The 21,605-nt window shown below is 40.4% G+C and overlaps 1 protein-coding gene across 2 annotated transcripts in view; it reads right to left on the reverse strand.

Moving 5' to 3' along the window:
- LOC121923168 (protein SSUH2 homolog) overlaps nt 1-20,451 on the reverse strand; it is a 34,506-nt gene extending 14,055 nt beyond the window's left edge. Inside the window, exons 1-9 of one of the 2 annotated variants that reach the window (XM_042453325.1) lie at nt 20,310-20,451; nt 16,195-16,253; nt 14,253-14,345; nt 11,811-11,889; nt 9,968-10,097; nt 9,160-9,220; nt 7,382-7,506; nt 5,678-5,740; nt 2,168-2,250 (exon numbers count right to left, since the gene is read on the reverse strand). In XM_042453325.1, the coding sequence (XP_042309259.1) occupies nt 2,168-2,250; nt 5,678-5,740; nt 7,382-7,506; nt 9,160-9,220; nt 9,968-10,097; nt 11,811-11,889; nt 14,253-14,345; nt 16,195-16,253; nt 20,310-20,335 (719 nt within the window). In that variant the 5' untranslated portion in view covers nt 20,336-20,451. The remainder of the gene's footprint in view (nt 1-2,167; nt 2,251-5,677; nt 5,741-7,381; nt 7,507-9,159; nt 9,221-9,967; nt 10,098-11,810; nt 11,890-14,252; nt 14,346-16,194; nt 16,254-20,309) is intronic. The other variant, XM_042453326.1, reaches the window with a different exon arrangement.
- Between the last annotated feature and the right edge of the window lie 1,154 nt (nt 20,452-21,605).

Genomic DNA, 21,605 nt, shown 5'->3' on the forward strand with positions numbered 1-21,605 from the left:
TCATTTCAGAGTCTTTGAAAAGGAAGCAGACTTTTAAAAAAGACCATGTTCAAGTGCCTGAGGTATAATTGCCTAATAATATCTCCTCTTTCTTCTGGTTTCTTAGATATAAGAAAGATAGAAATTTCCACTTCCTCAACCTTTCTGCTGTGGGAAATCCATCCAATTAAAAAGATTGTATGTACAGCGCTGTGTAAATTTACAGCGCTTTATAAATAAAGGTTAATAATAATAATAAAAAAACAGAACGCAGAGGGATTTTAGCTTGGAAGCTACCTTCTTGTTCAGCTTTTCGGTTGGGTAATGGTACCACCTGCTGGACATAGAGACAGATAGCAAGTAGAATCTTTCAGTTGCCAATCTTTCCTACCATGCTCAATATCAGATGATCAAGCTATTTCTGCCACCTGCTGGTTGATAACATGACAAGCAATCAATCCCATACATACATATAAAATATCAGCTATTGGGCCATCACATTTCTCTCTCCCCATCCCTATTTTAAGATATAGCCTGGTATATTTCATAGATGATCTTCCAACACTTGGATTCTATGTTGTTGTTATATGCCTTCAAGTCATTTCCAACTTATGATGACCCTAAAGTGAACTTGTCATGGGGTTTTCTTGACAAGATTTGTTCACAGTGGGTTTGTCTTCTGAAGCTGGGAGACGGTGACTTGCCAAAGGTCCCATGGCCAAGTGGGAATTCAGATCCTTTTCTCAAGAGTCACAGTTCAATGCTCAAATCACTACACAACACTGGGTCTCTTGGATTCCATGAAAGCAGCCTGTAGGAACAAAGACAAACCTACTGTAGGTATTTGGTCAAATAGGCAATGATCAGACCTAACACAGGAAAGGTTTCTGAACTGCATGGATTTAGGGACAGAAAGCAAGTAGAAGCTTTCTTTCCATTACGAGTCTTTCCTACTATGCTGACATGATAAAGCTACAAAAGCTACTTTTGTCATTTGCTGGTGAATATCATGACACACAATCACTCCCATGCATACATATAATGTAACAAACAATTGGGCTAAGGGCTACCACATTTCTGTATCCTCTTCCCCATTTTAAGATATATCCTGGTATATTTCACAGATATCCTTCCAACGTTTGGATTAGATGTTGTTACTGTGTGCCTTCAAGTCATTCCTGATTTATGGGGATCCTATCACAGGGGAAAGAGTACAACTTGCTGAAGGTCACCCAGTGAGTTTCCATGGCCAGGAGGGAATTTGAACCCTGGTCCCCGAGTCATAGTCCAATACTTAAAGAAACCACTACACTGGCTCTCTTGGATACTATGAAGTAACCCTGCATGTAGAATATATAGGAATATAGGGACACAGATGAATCTACCAATAGGTGATTGGTCAAATAGGCAATGGCCAGATTTAACATGGGGAAAGTTTCTCCATTGCATGCCCCATGGATGGATTTGTAAGGATTATCTTTCAATCAAAAATCTTGTCTTGATTGGGATGAGATATCTACTTTGCATATCAATGAAAAAGTCTGCAGACTAAACTAAACATTTCTTTGAAATGCAAAAAATGTTGAAGAGATTTCTACATATATTTTAAGGAGCTAGTTATACCACTATCCCTAATAAGACATGAACAATTATTGAGGATTGGGCACAAATTTCCTCATGCTAAAGACAGAACAGACATTAAAATGCATAAAATAATTTTCAGTACTAGCAAAGAAAGAAGCAGGATATTACTTATGCTAATAAAAAATAACATATTTTTCATTTGTGTTACAGTATTCAAAGTCCTTAACATGCATTTTTGTTTGTTTTGTTTCAAAAAAGTCACAAGTCATTCTGTAATGGAAGGTCAGTTGTTATTTGTTGACTGTAAATAAAGTTCTGATATACTGTAGCCTACCGAAACCCAGTGAATTCAAACTGAAGCAGTATTAGAACCATACATTTCCTTGTTTATGACTTACTCTCCAAGCCGCTATGATAAGGTAACTACATAAAAGAAGAATTTATGCATGACTACAATGTGTTGATTGTGTTCTGGTATCTGTATGGTAGTGTAAAGTGTAATAAGAAAAGCCACTCTCTGAAATTACCACCAACACTGTAAGACTGCAAAGTGAGTGCAATTCTCTCACCGTGCAACATTCAAATCCAAAAGTAACTCACGCACATGGTAGTTCCAGTTCCCATACAGCTGGTGCATATATCATTACTCAGTCGGTTTCCTTTTCCACTGCATACCCAGCACTGTTGCTGTTGAGATTTAATTTTAAACAGAAGAACCAGATACAGTATTAATATCATTTCTTCAAACAAAACTTTCATTGGGTAAAAGCAAATCTTCAGGATCATATTGTAAAAGGTTCCACTTTTTCAATCCTTAGTGTCTGTAACGTGTGTGTTTATTGTGTGTCTCATGTCGTTTCCAACCTATGAAAGGTTTTTTTGTTTTGTTTTTTGGCAAGATCTTTTCAGAGCAGGTTTGTCAGTTCCTTCCTGAGACAGAGAGTATGACCTGTCCAAGGTCACCCAGAGGATTTCCATGGCCGAATTGGGATTTAAAGCCTGGTCTTCCAGTTTGAGCATTGTTGAACCACTCTTCCAATACTCAAATCACTACAGCACACTGGCTCTCTTTAACCTGCTAGAACATGTGAGTTTCTGACAGCAATGAAGTAAACACTCTATCTATCATTCAAGGAAGGGTCTTCTTCAAAGTCTGGAAAGAAAGCAGAAAGGAAGGACTAAACTTTCCTATGATTCAAAAGACAGGGCAAGCCCAACTTATATTATTATGACTGGAAAAGATTGTCCTCTCACTTCTTAGAGTCTGTTTCATGGTTTTTTCCCCAATCCTAAGGAGAAAACAGGAGCTATTAAATAAGAAAAGAAAAGAAATTAACTAGAACTGTCTAGGAAATAATTTTGAGTGCTGGGAGCTCTAAAAGATCAATGAAGCAATATTCCAAGGTTACTATAGTTTTCTCCACTCACTATCTTGCCATATGACCACTATTCAATTAGATTACATGAAGATCAACTTTTCTTTCTAGACAGTAATAGGATAAGACAAAGAAGGGGATCCATTATTCATCTCCTTAAAATTCATGGAAGTATAGTTATTGCTCACTAAAAATCAAGATCAAGAATAGAGAAAATAAGTGCAAGTGATGGTAACTGTAAATGTCACTTTGTGCATTGTCTTTGATTAGGGGCAGTAGTATGAAGGGATTCAGAAGCAAATGTGCCTCTGAACCAGTGAGCTATGGTATCAGTAAAATTCTAGGCCTGAAAGACAGGTTGGCTAAACCCATAATGTTCTGTTCTTCCTGATTAACAGGTGATCTCAGGGCATCCAGGTGTCAAGCCCCCTATTTATAGGAAACTAAGGATGACTCTTTGGCTACAATCCATAGAGCGTGCCAAACATAGTTAAATGTGAGGTACATGACCCACACTGATCCTCATGTTCATGCACTCATCCCGCCTCTTCTCTGCTTGTTAGTACATTCTGCATTCCCATGCAATATTTGGGGTCTCTATATTTTCACATCTGGGGCCAGGCATGTCTGTAAGCTGTTCTTTGACTCAGACAAAAAGACTGGGTTAGTTGCAAATGTCATCAGAAATAAACACTTGTTGGGACATGCCCTCTGAGCTGGAAGAAGTTAACATTTTTCTACTGCTTCTTTACCACTAAACATAAGCAGCTGGGAGTTTCCTGCATCTCAGCATTAGCTGGCAATATTCAGTTCTATAAACCTGGAGACTCAAATCTATGGTGGCATCAACCAGCTTGCTCGCACGTGATTCCACCAGGACACATTCCCTATCGTTTCTAGAAAGCATGCAATATTGAAATATTTAAGGAAATACACAGTTGTCCTCCTTGTTTATGGATTTGGGATCTGCGGTCTTAATTACACACGGACGGCAAGTGGCAATGGAACAAAATGGTGTGCACACAGGAGCGCACAGCCAATGAAATCAATGGGACCCCAATGTCTGTGATTTTTCTAATTTGTGAGGGGGGCGTCTAGAACGGATCCCCGTGAATCAGAAGGGATGACTGTATTTTTAAAACTGACATACTACAAATTTAAAAATGATTTTTTAAAATTAGCCAGCAAATCTTATAGAATTATAGAATCATAGTTGGAAGAGACCACAAGGGCCATCCAGTCCAACCCCCTGCCATGCAGGAAATTACAATCAAAGCATCCCCGACAGATGGCCATCCAGCCTCTGCTTGAAGACCTCCAAGGAAGGAGACTCCACTACACTCCGAGGGAGTGTGTTCCACTGTCGAACAGCCCTTACTGTCAGGAAGTTCCTCCTAATGTTGAGGTGGAATCTCTTTTCCTGCAGTTTGCATCCATTGCTCCGGGTCCTAGTCTCTGGAGCAGCAGAAAACAAGCTTGCTCCCTCAATATGACATCCCTTCAAATATTTAAACAGGGCTATCATATCACCTGTTACCCTTCTCTTCTCCAGGCTAAACATCCCCAGCTCCCTAAGTCGTTCCTCGTAGGGCATGGTTTCCAGACCTTTCACCATTTTACTCTCCTTTGGACACGCTCCAGTTTCTCAATGTCCTTTTTTAATTGTGGTGCCCAGAACTAGACACAATATTCCAGGTGGGGCCTGACCAGAGCAAAATATAGTGGCACTATGACTTCCTTTGATCTAGACACTATACTTCTATTGATGCAACCTAAAATTGCATTGGCCTTGTTAGCTGCTGCATCGCATTGTTGACTCATGTTCACATTATGGTCTACTTGGACTCCTAGATCCCTTTCACACATAGTTTCATTCAGCCAGGTGTCCTCCATCCTATATCTGTGCTTTTTGTTTTTCCGCCCTGAGTGCAGTACCTTACATTTCTCTGTGTTTGATTTCATTTTGTTAGCTACGGCCCAGTTTTCTAGTCTGTTCAGGTTATTTTGAATCTTGATCCTGTCCTCTGGGATATTAGCTACTCCCCCTAATTTGGTGTCATCTGCAGATTTGATAAGTATGCCCCCAATTTTGTCCTCCAAGTCATTGATAAAGATGTTGAATAGCACTGGGCCCAGGACAGAGCCCTGTGGAACCTCACTGGTCACTTCTCTCCAGGATGAAAAGGAGCCATTGTTGAGCACCCTTTGGCTTCGGCCAGTCAACCAATTACAAATCCATGTGACAGTTGCCTTGTCTAGCCCACATTTTACAAGCTTGTTTGCATTATAATTTTTATTTCGTTTATCATATATGGCCAGAATCCTGTTAGGACACTATGCCAGTGTAAAAATCATGCCATGTGTCAACAACTGTATAACAATTATAGCTGTAATTTGTGTGTGGTTTTTTTCTGGAATGGACAGAACAACAGAACACATATGTCAAGGTACAAAATATAGAAACCCACCCCCATGGCTCATACACTGACTGCAACAAATTTTACTTGAGCATCTGGTTTTTATCCCTGGGGTTCTCCATCAGTCCTTCTAATCAAAGTCAACAGTTGCTGAAATAATACAGGGATTGACCTCAGTTCAGAACTGAAATGTCATAAGAAATAGCACTGCCTTTCCACACCACTCTAAGAGGACCTGCCCTTTATCTTCTCATTTTATGATCTTTCCTCCCAATAAACTCTACACTATGCAAGACCTTTGCTTTGCGCACAATTACTTACTCTAGCAAGGCCGTGGCATTTCTGGCAAGAACTTCTACCTGAAGATCCACATGTTGGGCAGCCCTTTCAATAAAAGGAAGAATAACATTAAAATGGAGTTCTCTGCATTCATTCCAGTGTAATTTTACTGGATATATGACATTAAGTAGCACCAGAACAAGTTACTGCTGTTAAGAGTACAGAGTTTTCATTTCCTTTGCCTTAGCCATATTCTGTCTATTGAACGCAAACTTCTTGTCCTAAGCATTAACCTACAACAACATTGTTTATTTCCTCTTATGTTTTCTCTTTTGCTTTTCAATCCTGTTGTAGCCCTGTCCACGAGCTTTACTCCTCAAATTCTACCACCATGATTAATTTGAAAGGCCTCTGTCCCTTGTACATGACTGGCCATGCTTCTCTCAGAATATTACAAATCTCTCTCAGAGCCAAAGAAGTAATAAAGAACAGTATTTGCTTTGTATTCAAGGAAAGCACTGTGAGCAACCAAGATTTTGTGATTATTGTAATACTAATAACAGCACAAACTATGTACACGTAAAGCACTATAAAATTAATAAAGGACATATCTGAAAAGGTTTTGGTGTTCCCTATACAGTTACATTTAGATAAATTTGTAACATTTGATACACTTCTCATCCAATGTGTTTGTTTTTAAATATCATATTTGAAATAATCTCTGATTACCAAGGCCTGCTGGGGTGGTCTCTTCATTGTCATGTTGAAGAATTGGAGATGTTAGGGTGTTAAGTGGAGCAGAATTGCCTATAATTATGCCCTGTTATATACACAAGAGGACACTGGCTCCTTTCCAAGTACAATTCTCCTTATAAAATTAATCCTTGTTTGTGCAATTGGTATTGCTGCTGTTCAGTTGCATATACCAGCAGAGTTCAACATTTTCATTTACCATCTTTCAATATTTGCACTGATATGCTACTAATTCCCTTTTCCAATAGGTGATACCAATAGATCAAGTCAGATAAACAGAAAGCCAGTTATTAGGAGGTTATTACTTTAGCTTGATGCAGGAATACCATTTACTGAACTAAAATGCAATGTTAGCCCTTCTTTTCTTAGAAGAATTCCCAGCATCGACATGTGTTTTGTAAAACTATATCTAAGGTGTTGTTATCTATACTGTTATGCTATTTGGTGGATTCTTTATATGATTCTAGGTGAAAAAATTTTGAATTTTGGATAAAGAAGCATTTTGCTATGCTTAGTGAATCTGTATTATTTCCACTGTTTGACAATGAATAATATGTAAGTTTCTGTGTTATGTTATTTGTACTGGTGAATAAGAAATTTCTTCATGAACTTTGAATCCCACTGCTTGGTCATGGCTTATAACTAAACAATACAATCATGAATCCTACACTACTACCCAGTTTGCCATCTTGTAATGTCAATAGCCCCATCAGTATGAGCCCAGTCTTCCTTTTCTGAAAAGAGAAAGGTGCAGCTGTGCCAGAAGACTTAGTATTGTGATAGGGAAAACCAACATTTATTTGCAAGTGTCAAAATTGGGCTGGCCATTTTGGCAGTTGGCTACTAAAGCCTACCATCAAAACAAGCTCAGCCCTTCCATTCGAAGTTAGCCCTAAAAAGGTGGAGTCTTGGAGTCACACATTTTGACTTGGTTACCAAGGCAAACCAAAACCTGTGAACCTCTGTGAATCATCATATTTATTCATACATCACCTTTACTGATGATGTGTGAGGCACTTTAATTCTTTCAATCCTGTCTTTGAACATTGCTGGAATTTGTACTCTCACATCCCAAGGTAAAGGTGCTATACCACATAGAAAGGAATCCACCGGTCCACCTGAGGCAGAAGAAAGATGCACAATTTTCTGGCATTAGATTATGTCCAGCCCCGAGACTCTGGAACGCACTCCCTAATGAGCTCTGCATGTCCACTTCCCTTGATGTTTTCAAGAAAAACTTGAAGACTTACCTTTTTCGTCAGGCATTCCCCCCATGAACGTTGGTGTTATTTTTCTGCCCCTGAATGTGATGTTTTTTTTCCATTCTGTCAGCCTTGTAATTGTACTGTTGTTTTTATCATGTTATTTTATTGGCCTGTTACAGACTGCCAAAATAAAGCTGCTTCGGGTCTCTTTGGAGGTATGCTATTTAAATGATGCATGGGTCCTAAGAATCCGGAAGCTGCACCAAAAACTTCACTCCAATGCTTAAGAATGGAGTGTGGCTTTGGTGTGACCTCCGGACTCTTAGGACCCATGCATCATTTAAATAGCATACCTCCAAAGAGACCCAAAGCAGCTTTATTTTGGCAGTCTGTAACAGGCCATTGTATATTGTGTTTTTAAATTGTTTTTACTATGCTGTAAACCGCTATGATCCATGGAATAGCGGTATATAAATAAATATTATTATTATTATTATTATGTAGGATTATCCTAGAAAAAGTAATTAGAAATCATCAAGACATATAATGAGGTTCATTTCTGTCTTCTTTTCCAGTTTCCAATTTCTTCCTTTTGATTTCATATACAATGAACATGATTGAACCCAATTATACTTTACAAATGCAAACATATATCTGTAATTCAATGTGCCATCACAGTTCAGATGCAGATTGTCCATAATTTGTTTTGGACTACTTAATACTGAATATTTACTAACATATTTTCTAAAAAAATATCCTTATTTAAAAATGTAACACTATTTTAAAACAGGCAGAATAAAATCTGTGACCCAGTGCACAATAAAGATGATTCCTACAAAAGCACAGTCTGCAACTAGGAGCCAGTGACATAACTGTGAGAACCTTCTCCACTTTCTTCTACTCTTGAGATGTTCCCAGTCAAGCCTAGTGTACGCCATACCTAACCATCAGGATACCAACACAAAGTATATTTAGAACAGGTGTAGTGGCTTCCATTTTTAAAATAATGGTTTTCCAGAACCCAGTGTTGCATTAGTATTGTAGTTCACCCCAGAATAGTTAAAAAAAAAAAAGTAGCAAGGAGATGAGCTGGACTATGCTTTGGGAAAATGGCCTTTAATCTTTGACGCCTCTGTAATCCTGTATAGAGTGGCCCTCCTCCTACCTTGTTTTTTTAACCCATTAGCAAAAATTCAAGCTTCTCTTGAAGTGGAAACAGTAGTACAGAGGAGGGTAAAATAGGAATAAGGATGGTAAAAGAGCTTAGGCCCACTTTCTCCTGTGCCAAAGTTCAGGAGATGCTAAAGGGTGAGGTGACATATTTCATCTATGGTATTCTGCAGTGATAAAGCAAACATTATAACTAGAATGTTTCAAGTTCCTTCTCCCACTTCCTGAATTTTGCATTTGCTTCTCCTCAACCACCTTTTCTATTGGTGCACTACATTGTTCACTGAATTTCTAATGGCAGGTTGATATCTGAGAAGGAACTATCTTCCTTTGAGACAAGCATACACTAAGCAAGTTGTGAGGAAAGTACAAGTTATTTGATAGTGTCCCACTTACCATCATAAGGTTCTGCTTTCCATACAGAGGACCTTGATTCAGTGAAGGTTTCCAAGCGATACTAAGAAATCATTTTTAAGAATTAAACAAGAAATATTTATTCATTAATTTATATATATGTTTTATTCTTACTTTATTTATATTTTGTTAATATATGCTGATAACCTGTGCTAAAAAAAAAATACCTCAGGGTGGCATGCAAATAAAATCAATTTAAAACAATCTAAGGTTTAAAAATAATAAACCATAATCAAAAAGATAGTATCTTTAACATATTAAATAACCTAAGAATCTAAAACCAATTAAAATAGTTTAAAGCAATATACATACATAGACTTGGGAGATTATCATGGGGGTGAAAATGGAACAAGAGTGTAACAATGCCATCATAACATCGTAATTGTGAAAGGATTATCACATGATGCCATTTTTTTTTTGAATATGGAAACCATAAATGTCCCACAACTTCTCATTAATGAAAAAACTCTGTGAATGACAAGCCAATATCACTGTAGTTGAACAACTGAGTAGTTGCACACTGTAGTTTCACAACTGAAGCAAATTTGGGCAGAATCATTAGATCCGAAAGGCTTTAATGAAATATTTTAATTTCGTGGGGCAGTGTTAGCACCAACCAGGTCTCCAAGGAGAGGATATTCCACACCTGGGGTGCCACATCAGAGAAGGTCTTCTTCCATGTTCTCATGCAGTAGAAGGAGACACAGGGCCTGTCTAGCAGACCACAGTGTGATAAGCGTACCTGTATGGGATTACAACAAAATATACTGCCACAATATATACTGCTTACTCTGTAGGTATTGAATGCCTGCAGATCCTGAAAACACATCTCTTTTGCTGGGGCTTGGCTGTAGCAGCACTTGCTTGCAGCATATCCAACAAAAGCTTCTTTGGCTTCATCTTCTGAAATAGCAGGAATACTGCAGAAAACAACAGCAGAATAAAGCAGAAATCACAGTGCAAGCTTTTCATACTCTTCTTTGGCTTCAGGGGCTTGTCTTTAGAAAATTATATTTTATAAGGAGCATATGTACTAGTTAGCCATGGATTTGAGCCTGCAGGAACTGAGCAGTGGAGTACAAGGTGCCTTAGAGAGAGCTCATCCACAGGATCGCCATGAGTTAAGGTCGACTCAAAGGCAGTTAACAACAGAATGTCCTTTTTTAAAAGAGAAAAGAGTAGCACTTATCTGTTTTCTCCATCTATTTACCAATATGTTCATGCTCCCAGATGTGAGCAGCTTATTAGAGCTAAATTTGAAGCAAATGTAAAACAAGATAGAGAATAGCCAGCCCATTTGAAAGCAGAGTCCCTACTGAGTCATGAAAATCATTAAGTAACTCTGGGCCAAGCATCCATCGATCCCTTTATTTATAAGCCACCTTTTCTCCAGACCAGGACTCAAGGCAGCTTACAAAAAGCAGATTTAAAAAAAAAATACAAAAAGTGAGATGAAAACAAATAGAATTAAAATTTTAAAAAATAAAACCATTTAAAGCAAAGATTAAAAGCAGGACAGCACTACAAAAAGCCCTTCCCATATTAACAGTCACAGTTCTTCACCTGCCATCAAAACGACAACAAAGAAGGAGCCATCCTAACCCCCTAGGGAAGGAGTTCTAAAGTCTGGAAGCTATGGAGAAAGCCCTCTTGCATTCCAAGCAAATGTGGAGGTGGAGAGATGCTTCTCCTGAAGATCTTAAGAGCTCAGACAGACTCATATGGGAAGATACGGTCCTTCAGATAACCTGAGATATGCAGGGTATTATAGGTCAAAATCAACACTTTGAACTGTGCCTAGAAACAAACTGGCAGCCAGTTAAGCTGCTGCAACAAGGGAGTTGGGTGCCCTCTATCTGCACCCACAACTGGTTGGAATTTTTGGAACAGACTTCAAAAGGCGGTCTTCAAAAGCAGCTCCACATATAGAACATTACAGTAAGCCAACTGAGATGTAACACCATGGCTCAGATAGGGGTACTAAGGCATGGGCACAGCTGATATACAATGGTGCAAATGCACTCCTGCCCACCACAGAAACCTTAGCATCAGGGCTGGATCCAGGATCTGTCTTTTGACTGACCAAGAGCACCTGTCTTATTTGGATTAAAGTAGTGATCTGTTCATGACAATGAAACTGTAGAAAGTTCCTCCACTCCAGCACAGGAAACAAGATCCAATGTGCCTGGAAGCATGAGTGGGATCAGATATGACTTGGGACAGACCTATGGTTGTCAAGGCAAACATGAAATCCTGACCCACTCCCAAAAGTGTAGTATCAGTGTAGATGTTGAAATTCTCCAGCACTACAACCCAAGAGGACTCCAAAAACAATCCTGAGACCACTCCAGCTAGCTCAAGAAAGGAGGCAATTGAACAATAGGATAAAAGGTACACCAACAGAATTCTTATTCTGTCCTAAGCATCCACCTTCAAATACATACACTCAGATCCTGCAGACTGTGAAATAAGGTATCTGGTCAGGAAGATGGGATCATGACAGACTACAACAACAACAACAACAACACCCCCCCCCCGAGGTCTTCTCTGCTGCTGGATGGAGATACTAAATGGGCAAACCTAAGAGAGCTTATAAATACTGGTGAAAAGGGTCAATTATTTGCAACACTTACTTCCAGTTTATCTGTGGTGGATATGGTTGATTTCCAGGAACAGGAACCAAATCAGGTGGGGGAGGGAAATGTTTCCCACCTGTTAAAAAATGGGTTGAGGGGAAAAGCTGTTCTTAGAATATATGGTTGTGGATGCTCTGTAGTGTGAGGAGTCTTTAATTTTATCTTGGTGTTAAAGGAAATCAAAATCCATACAATAATATCAGTTTGCTTACCCATTTTGTTTAACAGAACAGCAGGAGAAATTTTAAACAAAGAACAAAGACAGCAGGTGAGACTGAACATAAATGCCACCAAACACAAAATTCTCTTTCAGGTATTTGGTTATGTGTCATGTGCATGAGACTCAGGTCTTCACACTTCTCCTTCTCCGATACGGCTATGAGATGTTCAGAAGCTTCCACTTCTGTTTTTGAAGAAACATACTTTGGAGCAAATACACCATAATCTTCACTCAATTTCAAACAAGAATTAATGAAGCCATCATACATTTGCTGGAACTCTAGTTAAGAGTAACCACAATTTAAGATCTTTATGAAACACTGAACTGTGGTAACTCTGAAGCATTATCAACAGCTTCTGGACTCATTATCTTTACAGTACCAGGGAAAAGGCACAAACTTGAGGCTTACTGGGGCTCATTTTTATAATGCCAAACAATGGTTTGGCATTAAGTTTTAACACAGTCTTTGTCAAATACCACCAGAACAGTTTAACTACTGCATTAGCTTTCTCTCATCTCCATTCAAATACTATACAGCTTGATAAGACACAATTCTCCAAATGAAACTATTTATGCTGTCACTATCAGTCACACACGTTTTATCAATTTTTGGAGCCCATTCACACTACACAGTTACAGAACTATGATTCCACTTTTACTACCAAGGCTGCATCCTATGAAATCCTGCCATTTGCAGCTTCATGAAGCACTGGGAAAGGTTACAGTCTGAAATCTGCTGGCATAAAGGAAAACATGATCAGAAAAATACACAAATTAAAACATTTGCTGAGGCTGCAATCCTGTACACTTACCAAGGAGAAAGTCCCTCTCTAGACTGCAACCCCCTAAATACCACAGGATGCAGCCATGGCAGTTAAAGTGGAAAGTGGACTGGTTTGGCTAGAAGTATAAAAGGTAAAGCTTTCCTCTTTGACAATATTGTCTACTTGTGTCCAACTGTAGGGGGTGGTGCTCATCTCTGTTACTAAGACAAGGAAGCCAACATTGTCAAAGATGGCTCTGTTACCTTCCCATCAGAGTGGTATCTGTTTATCAACTTACACTTTTGCATGCCTTCAAACTGCTAGTTTGGCAGAAGCTGGGACTAGTGACAGGAGCTTACTCTGTCACACAGCACTTGGGTCCCAAACTGTCAATCTTGAGATCACCAGAATCAGCGTCTTAACTGGTGAGCCACAGTATTCCACTAAAGTAGTATATAATGTAGTACTGAAGACATATTCCAGAGAGGTAGTAGTGCTGTCATTTGGACCACAGAAGCTGTTTTGTCAAGCACAAACAGGAAAAGGCACAATCCACCTCCCGCAGGCACACACACCTCATCCACACACCCTAAAAAACTAAAATCTTGTTAAAGAAAAAAAACTCATCCTCTCTGGAGCAGATTTTTATTGCTGGAAAAAGCTGCAGGGAAGAGTATAGCAAAACCACAATCCTCACACTAACAATACTGTGGATTTAAGCTTGGTCTTACTTATTGCAAAGCATAACAGGAATTTTGCAGCATTTTAAAGCAGAGCTTGGAAGATCTGTTTAAAGACTACAGCTTCAGTGACCATGCTGGCTAGAGGATGCTGGGCACTGCAGTCCAGACAAACAAGTGTTTCAAGCTCTGCTTTAAAGACAATGATATTATGGTATAAACCACGAGCTTTGTGGTGTCACCCCCCTCATTGACCTCCTCCTCCCATTTTGCACCATATAGAATCCTTAGTAATGGTTTTTTTGCACTAATGTTACTCATAAATCATAATTCCCATATAACACTGAATGTAATGCTAATAACTGTGATATAAACAACTAGGAAAAATTACAATTATACCTTCAAATTACAGTATCATATGCATAACCTAAGTGTATTTACATATACATAGTGAAGATCTGGTTAAAATGTAATTTTTTAAAAAAAATTAAAGATTTTTTTTTAAAATCAAAGTTTTAAGTTTTTTTAATTAAATTTTTTTAATTAAATTTTTTTAAAAATCTGGGGCCCCTCCTTTCTTCTCCCACTGAGGTTCACCTCACTCCCACCATCTCTTAAAGCATTTTAAAGAGATACAGACAAATGAAACAATTTTTCTGCCAATATACAGGTGTTTGTGGAGCAGTGGTGTCACCTCCCCCTTAGAGTGTCACCTAGTGCAGTCCAACCTACCCGCACCCCCATAGTGACACCACTGCTTCACTTATATACTTGCCACTATCTCCTGCTGTTGTGCCTTCATAGCCAGAGACACTTCCCATGTCAGCAAGAAAGGGAGCTGGAGGTCCTGGGGTTTGAGGCATGGCACCTACCACATAAAAACAAGTAATAGGACAATGGAAAATACTGTTGATTCACAGTAGAAAATAAACTAACATTGTCATATTGTTCATCTATATCAAATATCGATGCTTACATACAATTTTTTTTCTTTGTTACACAGCTGCCATATTGGGACATATAATAAAAGAAATATAGTATTTATTTGCATTATGCAAAAAGCATGATTATATGGTTAACTCTGCATCACAATACTTAGCTGTTCACAAAAAAAAACCTGTGGATATGCCTATTTAATTTAGATCACACACATGCAACAAGAAATGGTTACTGGGTCAGCTGACTACTAATGCTCTTGAAAACATGGTAGATAGCAGCAGAAATCACAATTTTAGTTTCATGTGTTGTATGATTTATGTATTTCATTACATCATAAAAATTACTGAGTATGTCTTCATCCAATAGTTTTTCAGGAAACTCTCACAACAACTTGACTATTTATGTAACTGTTTTTAAATAAACAAGTCATAAATATACCACATGTGAAATCCTTGTAACTCTTCCAAGGCTGAAATCTTTTCTTGACACAGAAACTGAAATAGCCTTGTACTGACACTTATTGAAACTTAACCTTGTAGTGAAAGTTAACAGCACCATTTCCACAAGAACAGCTATGCTTTATTATAAATGTGTAAGAAGTACAATCAGCCCTCCACATTCACAGCTTTGACTTTTGCAGATTTGATTATCCACAGAAGTGATTAATATGTTCTCTGTTGGAACCTCTAGGTCATCCAGCACAATTTCCAGGTCTCCTTTCACCAGAAATTGTGCTGGAGGACCTAGAGATTCCTAGAGAGGTGTTCCCTCAGGTTAATAAAAAAGTGTTTTTTTATTTGTGTTTTTTCCACTTTCATAGGGTCCTAACTCCAGTGAATGTGGAGGGTGCATTGTACTACAGATTCTCCTGTTTTAAAAAAATAGTTTTCTACCTTGAAAACTAATCCCAGTAATATTATTGCCAGGATTCATGACTACCTATGTCATTGCAGTGGATCCTTGTTATACGCTGGGGTTTGATTCCAAGATCCCCCATGTATAACAAAATCCGTGTATGCTCAAGTCCCATTAAATATAATGACATAGCAAAATGGTGTCCCTTATAAAAAAATAGAAAATCAAGGTTTGATATTTGGAATTTATACTTTTTGGGAACATTTTCAAACCGTGGATGCTTGAATCTGTGTGTAAAAATATTTGTGTATAAGAAGGGCCGACTGTATTTACTGATAGTGTTTAAATGTGGCCAAAGTGATGGAATGAATGGGGCAACACTTGATTACTGCCACAGAACACAGAGAGTTATATCTTAGTGACTCACTTATCTTTCAACCTAATATATCTGCCAAGAAAACACAAAGGGTATGTATGATGCCTTATCTAACTCCTTGGAAGAAGGATGGTTAAAAATGCAATAAACATGGATCAGTTAGACTTTACCTAGTCTAGCCTACTTACAGCTGGATGTTAGTGTACCTTTTACTCACTGTTTAAAGCCTCAGTGGCAAAGAAGGAGGGATTCTAGTCTTTACAAGTTATTACTTAAAAAAAAAACTGGGTGAGGGGAATAATTATTCCAGACTAATTAACCTAGAATTCAAAAGCCAGATCTTAAATATATCATGGAAACAGGTGTTTGCTATCTTAGGTATAGCATAGGTTGGGAGTAGCATAAAAACAAAAATGTGTTTCTTTGGATTATTCACAATAAGTGTGTATAGGACTGCACTGTTACAAAGCTTAATCTGAGCAGACATCAGGTAAAAACTGATCACTTGCAATGTTTAAGATAAATATTTTGAATGGTGGCTGCATACCAAACGTCCCCTGAGCAGGCATCTGGTCAGTAGTTCTGAAATTCTGGTAAGCTGATCCACTAGTAAGAAAGATAAAAAATAGAAATAATGCTTTCCAATAAGAGATATAAATTAATGAGCTGTCTGGTTAAGAATCAGTAACAGGAAAAGACTAATATAGGCATCGTGGTGTAGTGGTTTGAGTGTTGGACTAAGATTCTGGGAGACCAGGATTCAAAATGCTTGGGCATAGAAACCCACTGGGTGACACTGGGCAAATCACACTCTCTCAGCCTCAGAGGAAGGCAATAGCAAATCCCATCTAAACAACTCTTGCCAAAAAAACCCAGTAGGGCTGCCTTAGGATGAGCATAGGTTGGAAATGACTTGTTGGCCTTCAACAACCACAGCTGTGAACAAAACTGTTATATTCAAAAACTCCATATGGACTGAAGAAGATTTCTGAAATAACATTCAGGAAAACATAGCCCTTTAGCAATATAAATACATCCAATCTTGAATTCAAATGAACTAAGGAACACAAGACTGATTACAGCATTAGTTACACCTGGATGGGCTTGATTATTTCAGAAGACTGATCATTTTGGTGCAGGGGACTCAACTGCACAAGAGTCTTGATCCAATTTAGGAGCTTATCGCATGAGCCCTGGGGAATGAGCCTGGCGCAGAACGAAAGGGGGCAGGAAGGGAACGGAACGGGAATATCACCCATTTTAACACACAGGAGAACGCCACCAATGCCGCCGGAAGTCCCCAATCCATTCCCCAACCCCCCCACAGGAGGTGATTTTCAAGAACGATTCTGAACAGTTCTTGAAAATCGCCTCCTGTGGGACAGTTGGGGAATGGTTTGGAAAATTCTGGCAGCATCGGCGGTATTCTCGCAGCGTTTCCCCCATGTGGTAAAATGGGTGATATTTCTGTTCTGTTCCTTCCTGCCCCCTTCCGTTCCACGCCGGGCCTGTTCCCCAGGGCCTGTGCCATAAGCTCCTTTGTCTCATCATTTCATGAGAAGCTCAGCCCAGTCAACCTAGTTGGAGGGGGAGGCCTTGATGTCCTCCTCACATCACAGCATCCAAATACTGTATACCATTTTACTAGATGTGATATTGCCAATTTCAAAACAAATTAAGCCATAACAAGCACAAAGAAACCTTTTATATCCTTTCCCAATGGCACCATCTGCAGAGCCTGTTGTTCACCTCCACTATTCTTCGCTCCCTTCCTGGACTGTGCCCTTCCACTGATAGGATAGGCAAGATGACAACCTGTGCATCTAAGTCATTGATTCCCAAACTATGGTACTCCAGATGTTTGAAACTCCTAGAAGCCCGAGCCAGCTTGGCCAACAGCCAGGACTTCTGGGAACTAAAGTCCAAAACATCTGGAGGGTCAAAGTTTGGGAACCATTGATCTAGGTCCTTCAGATTCCTACTGAAGCCTCATAACCCTTTCAGATATTTTGAAGGCTATGCCTTGTAGAATCATTAGTTCCCATCTGGACCAAAAGGAAGAGGTAACAAACAGTGGGCTTGACAAGTCTTGTCAGACTCTCTGTTACATTACAGATTTTTGCCCCAGGGAGGCACCCCACAAGATATCTTGTCAAGCCTGCAAACCACTGCTTCGATTCCCCTCAGCACAGAGTTCCCTACCAACACCACATGCTTCCTCTAAGAATTGGCTTCCAAAATTTCATGCACATTCTCTGAGGACTGACACAGCTGCTCTTCCTTGCTGTTCCTTATCATCTCTGATAAGGGAAACAATATCAGATCAATTCTGTAGTGCCAAACTGGCCCTTCTACGCATCACATTCCTCCATATGTCTACATCCTCGGTATGAGAACCTTCTTCCTCAGTGGCAGCTCCAGTGTGATGCTTATCCAGGACAGTCTCTCCACTCTCTCCAAGGAAATCTCATGATCCTTAAAACAATGAAGAGTGGATCAACGGGCTTCAAGTTGCTAGACCTTCCTTTCCAATGGGGCAACCAAATCGTACTTGGTACAGATACTACCCAATCCTCCGGCAAAAAGAGAAACATACCAAGATGTTGCAGATGACAGCAGCAGCTCTCCTGCCATTCATGTTTAGTGGTCTGAAATAGGCACTGAAACAATCTGGTCTCCTCTTTCAAACTCCCTTGCTAAACACCCACACAAACTGCCTATTGCCTTGTCTGTTAGCAGTGCTCCTATTCAATTCTTATGATATGGCTGTACATGCCACAAAGTGCACACTGATGGCCAACAGAGGCTGAGCTCAAAAGACTGGGGCAACAATTATATAGAGCTGCTAGCTGTGCCCCCAGGGAAGTCAGAGACTCAGCAAAAGCCCCACCCATATAAACCATGTGATTGTGGATGTTAAGGAAAAAGCAACATGGGATATACAGTGGTACCCCGGGATACGAATTACCCAGCTTATGAATTTTTCGGGATACGAAAAAATCCCATAGGGATTTATTGTTTCGGCTTACGAAGGTTTTTTCGGGTTACGAAAAAACCTCGGCGCTATTTTCCGCCACCGGAGGGCAGCAGAGAGCTATTTTTTCCATTAGCGCCTATGGCAATTCAGGTTACGAAGGTTTTTCGGGTTACGAAATTAGCCGCGGAACGAATTAATTTCGTAACCCGAGGTACCACTGTACAGTAAATGAAATAAAACATGTATGTGAGAGTCAGGATGACTCAGCAGAAGCCAATTGAGAACCACACAGGTGTAAATGGTAATACAATTAACAAGTCCTAACTGCCAAGGACAGAAATGTAAAGTGGATAATTGTACACACCTGACAATTGTTAAGTGGTCAAGGCTGAGATGATGAAATCATTAATTGTAGGATGAACCAAGAGAACCAATGAGAATGATGTACACGCCTACTGGGTGGAAACAGACAACAGTGGGTGGTACCATGCATTGACTATAATAATGACTATGCATCCCAATGTATTTTGTGGGTTGTAGTGTGATTGTAGAGTGGATAGTGAGGAGTTGAGTATTGTTGTGTTGGATAGTTTTGGAGCTGTATATAGTAGAATTAAGTAGATCTTTTATATAAGACTACTGAGTTGTCTGGTGTCTTGGGTGAAGCTACAAGAACCAGCTGGATCCTGAAGAAGGGTGAAGACTTCTGTGGAAGCAAGAGTGAGAAGGCTTGGAGAGTTTGTCAGGGTCTTCAGCCTGTTCTCTGTAACTCTTGCTAAGCTATAACCACTGGCCAAAACTGGTCAGCGCGGTGCACAACCAGGTGGTGAGTTCAAGCCAGAGGTGAAGAGCTACAACTCCCATCATCCCTGACAGTGGAGAGCCTTTCCCTGAGGCTGAGAGAGTGTGGCTTGCCCAAGCTCACCCAGTGGGTTTTGGGGCTGAGTAGGGAATTAAACCTTGGTCTTCAGAGTTGCAGTCCAATGCTCAAACCATTCTAGCATAGGCAATATTGGGTTTAGGTGAGTTTTTGCTTGAGTTCCCATAAAGTATGCACCTATGTCTCTAACATGGCCACTGGAATAGCCTTGTTTCCCAAAAGATGTCCTCCTGTTTACCTCCAGAGCCAGGGTTTGGTGGAGACTATAACCCCAGTGATAGATGTCCAAGGATTCTGGGAGTTGCAGTCCCTCCCAAAAGCCATCTTCTCCAGCTGTGGCCAGAGGTGCTGCAGCAGGCTCTCCTCCAGGGGCCAGGATCCCACAGCTTCCCCCCCCCCCCCCGGTCCCTTCCCCACCTTTAGCCACCAAAAGCAGCTCCAAGATCAAGGGAGGAAAGGCTGGGGGAAACTTTCCGACTGCCTGCCAAGACTTGGGTCTAGATAGCCACCAAAGCCCAGGCGGGTAGGACCTGTGAGCCGCCTTGGGGCCCTTTCTGGGCGAAAGGCGGCATACAAAGGAAGTAAATGAATATAAATAAACATTTAAAAATAGATTTAAAAAAATAAACCAACCCAGTTAGTGTTCAAGGAACTTCCACATTCCTTCCCCGGGTTCCCCCCCCTCCTTTTTACGATGCAAGAGACTACCAGGCCTACTTTAAAAGAAGAAACTGTTGCAGAGGGCCTTGGGGGGAGGAGGAGGAGGACACAGGAAGGAAGGAAGGAAGGAAGGGGCCTCTCTCACCCGAATGCCTGCCAGCCTTCAGCCATGGCTGCTGGGGAGGCCTTTGCCCAGGCAAAGCGGCTCCCAAGGGGGAAAAGGCCAGCTCCCTCGTGCTGCTTGCAATGCTTTCTCTCTCTCCTTCTTCCCAATCCTTTCTCTTTCGTTTCTGCTCCCTCCTCCAGTCCTCACCGCCCTCAGCAGGACTTCCCCATTTTGCAAAAGCTTGGCAGCAGAGCCCAAGTTCTGAGCCTCAGCAGCACAGCTTTGCTCTCCTTCCTCTTTCCCCAGAAAAAAGAAAAAACCACAACAACTCCATCTTCCTGGAGCTGGGATGGTTTTTAAACAAGAGATTTTGCCCCTCTCTTTTTAAATAACTCTTTATTGCACATAAATGCATCAGTGACGTTTTTCTTTGCCAACCGAAATGCACACTCTGCCTGTTGCAGGCTTTCGATTCTCCATGGGTTTCTTCATCAGGCAAGATGTTACAAACCAAACAGGAGAAGAATTAAAACACAACTGGAGATGTTAGTCAGCAGATGCCTGTATGTTGTGTCAGTCTTTAGTAAAGATGGCATCAGGTATCTTTTGTAGGCAGGCAGGCTCCTCTTCCTTCTGGCCCTTGGGCAAGAGGGAGATTGTCCAGGTCCAGGGAATATACAGTCCATTTACATCTCAACAGGCACCCCTCTTTTGCAATCCAGTAGGCCTCCATTCCAGTCTCCAGCATCTGACTAACATCTCCATTTGGTTTCTCTCTCTCTCTCTCTCTCTCTCTTTCTCCTGTTTGGTTTGTAACATTTCTTTCCTTTTCCTTCTTTATCTTCCCTAGCCCCATTATCCCTCTTTGTTATTTTCATAACGAGATTTTTCACCATCATTTTCCTAACCAAAAAGGTTTGTCTGAGGTCCCCTGGGCCATCCCAAAGGACAGTAACAGCTCAGAGTGACATCTCTAATGGGCCAACCAAAATGCTTGGAAAGCTTGTGGGTGGTTTTAGGTTGGTTGTGGATCTGAGTTCATGTGAGGTAAGGCACCTGAGATCGGATCAGCCTTTTCCAGCAGGTGTCCTCTGGATTTGGGATGTTAGTGTCCTTGGCTATGTGGCCAGCATGGGGTAGTGGTTTGAGCATTGAACTACAACTCTGGAGACCAGGGTTTGAATTTCTTCTTGGCCATGAAACCCACTGGGTAACGTTGTGCAACTTACACACTCTTAGCCTTAAAGCATCAATAGCAACCCCCCTCTGAAGAAGCTTGCCAAGAAAACCCCATGATAGGTTCACCTTAGGGTTTCCATAAATCAGAAACAACTT

This window comes from Sceloporus undulatus, chromosome 2 (assembly GCF_019175285.1).
Source record: "Sceloporus undulatus isolate JIND9_A2432 ecotype Alabama chromosome 2, SceUnd_v1.1, whole genome shotgun sequence".
In the NCBI taxonomy this organism is placed as follows: domain Eukaryota; kingdom Metazoa; phylum Chordata; class Lepidosauria; order Squamata; family Phrynosomatidae; genus Sceloporus; species Sceloporus undulatus.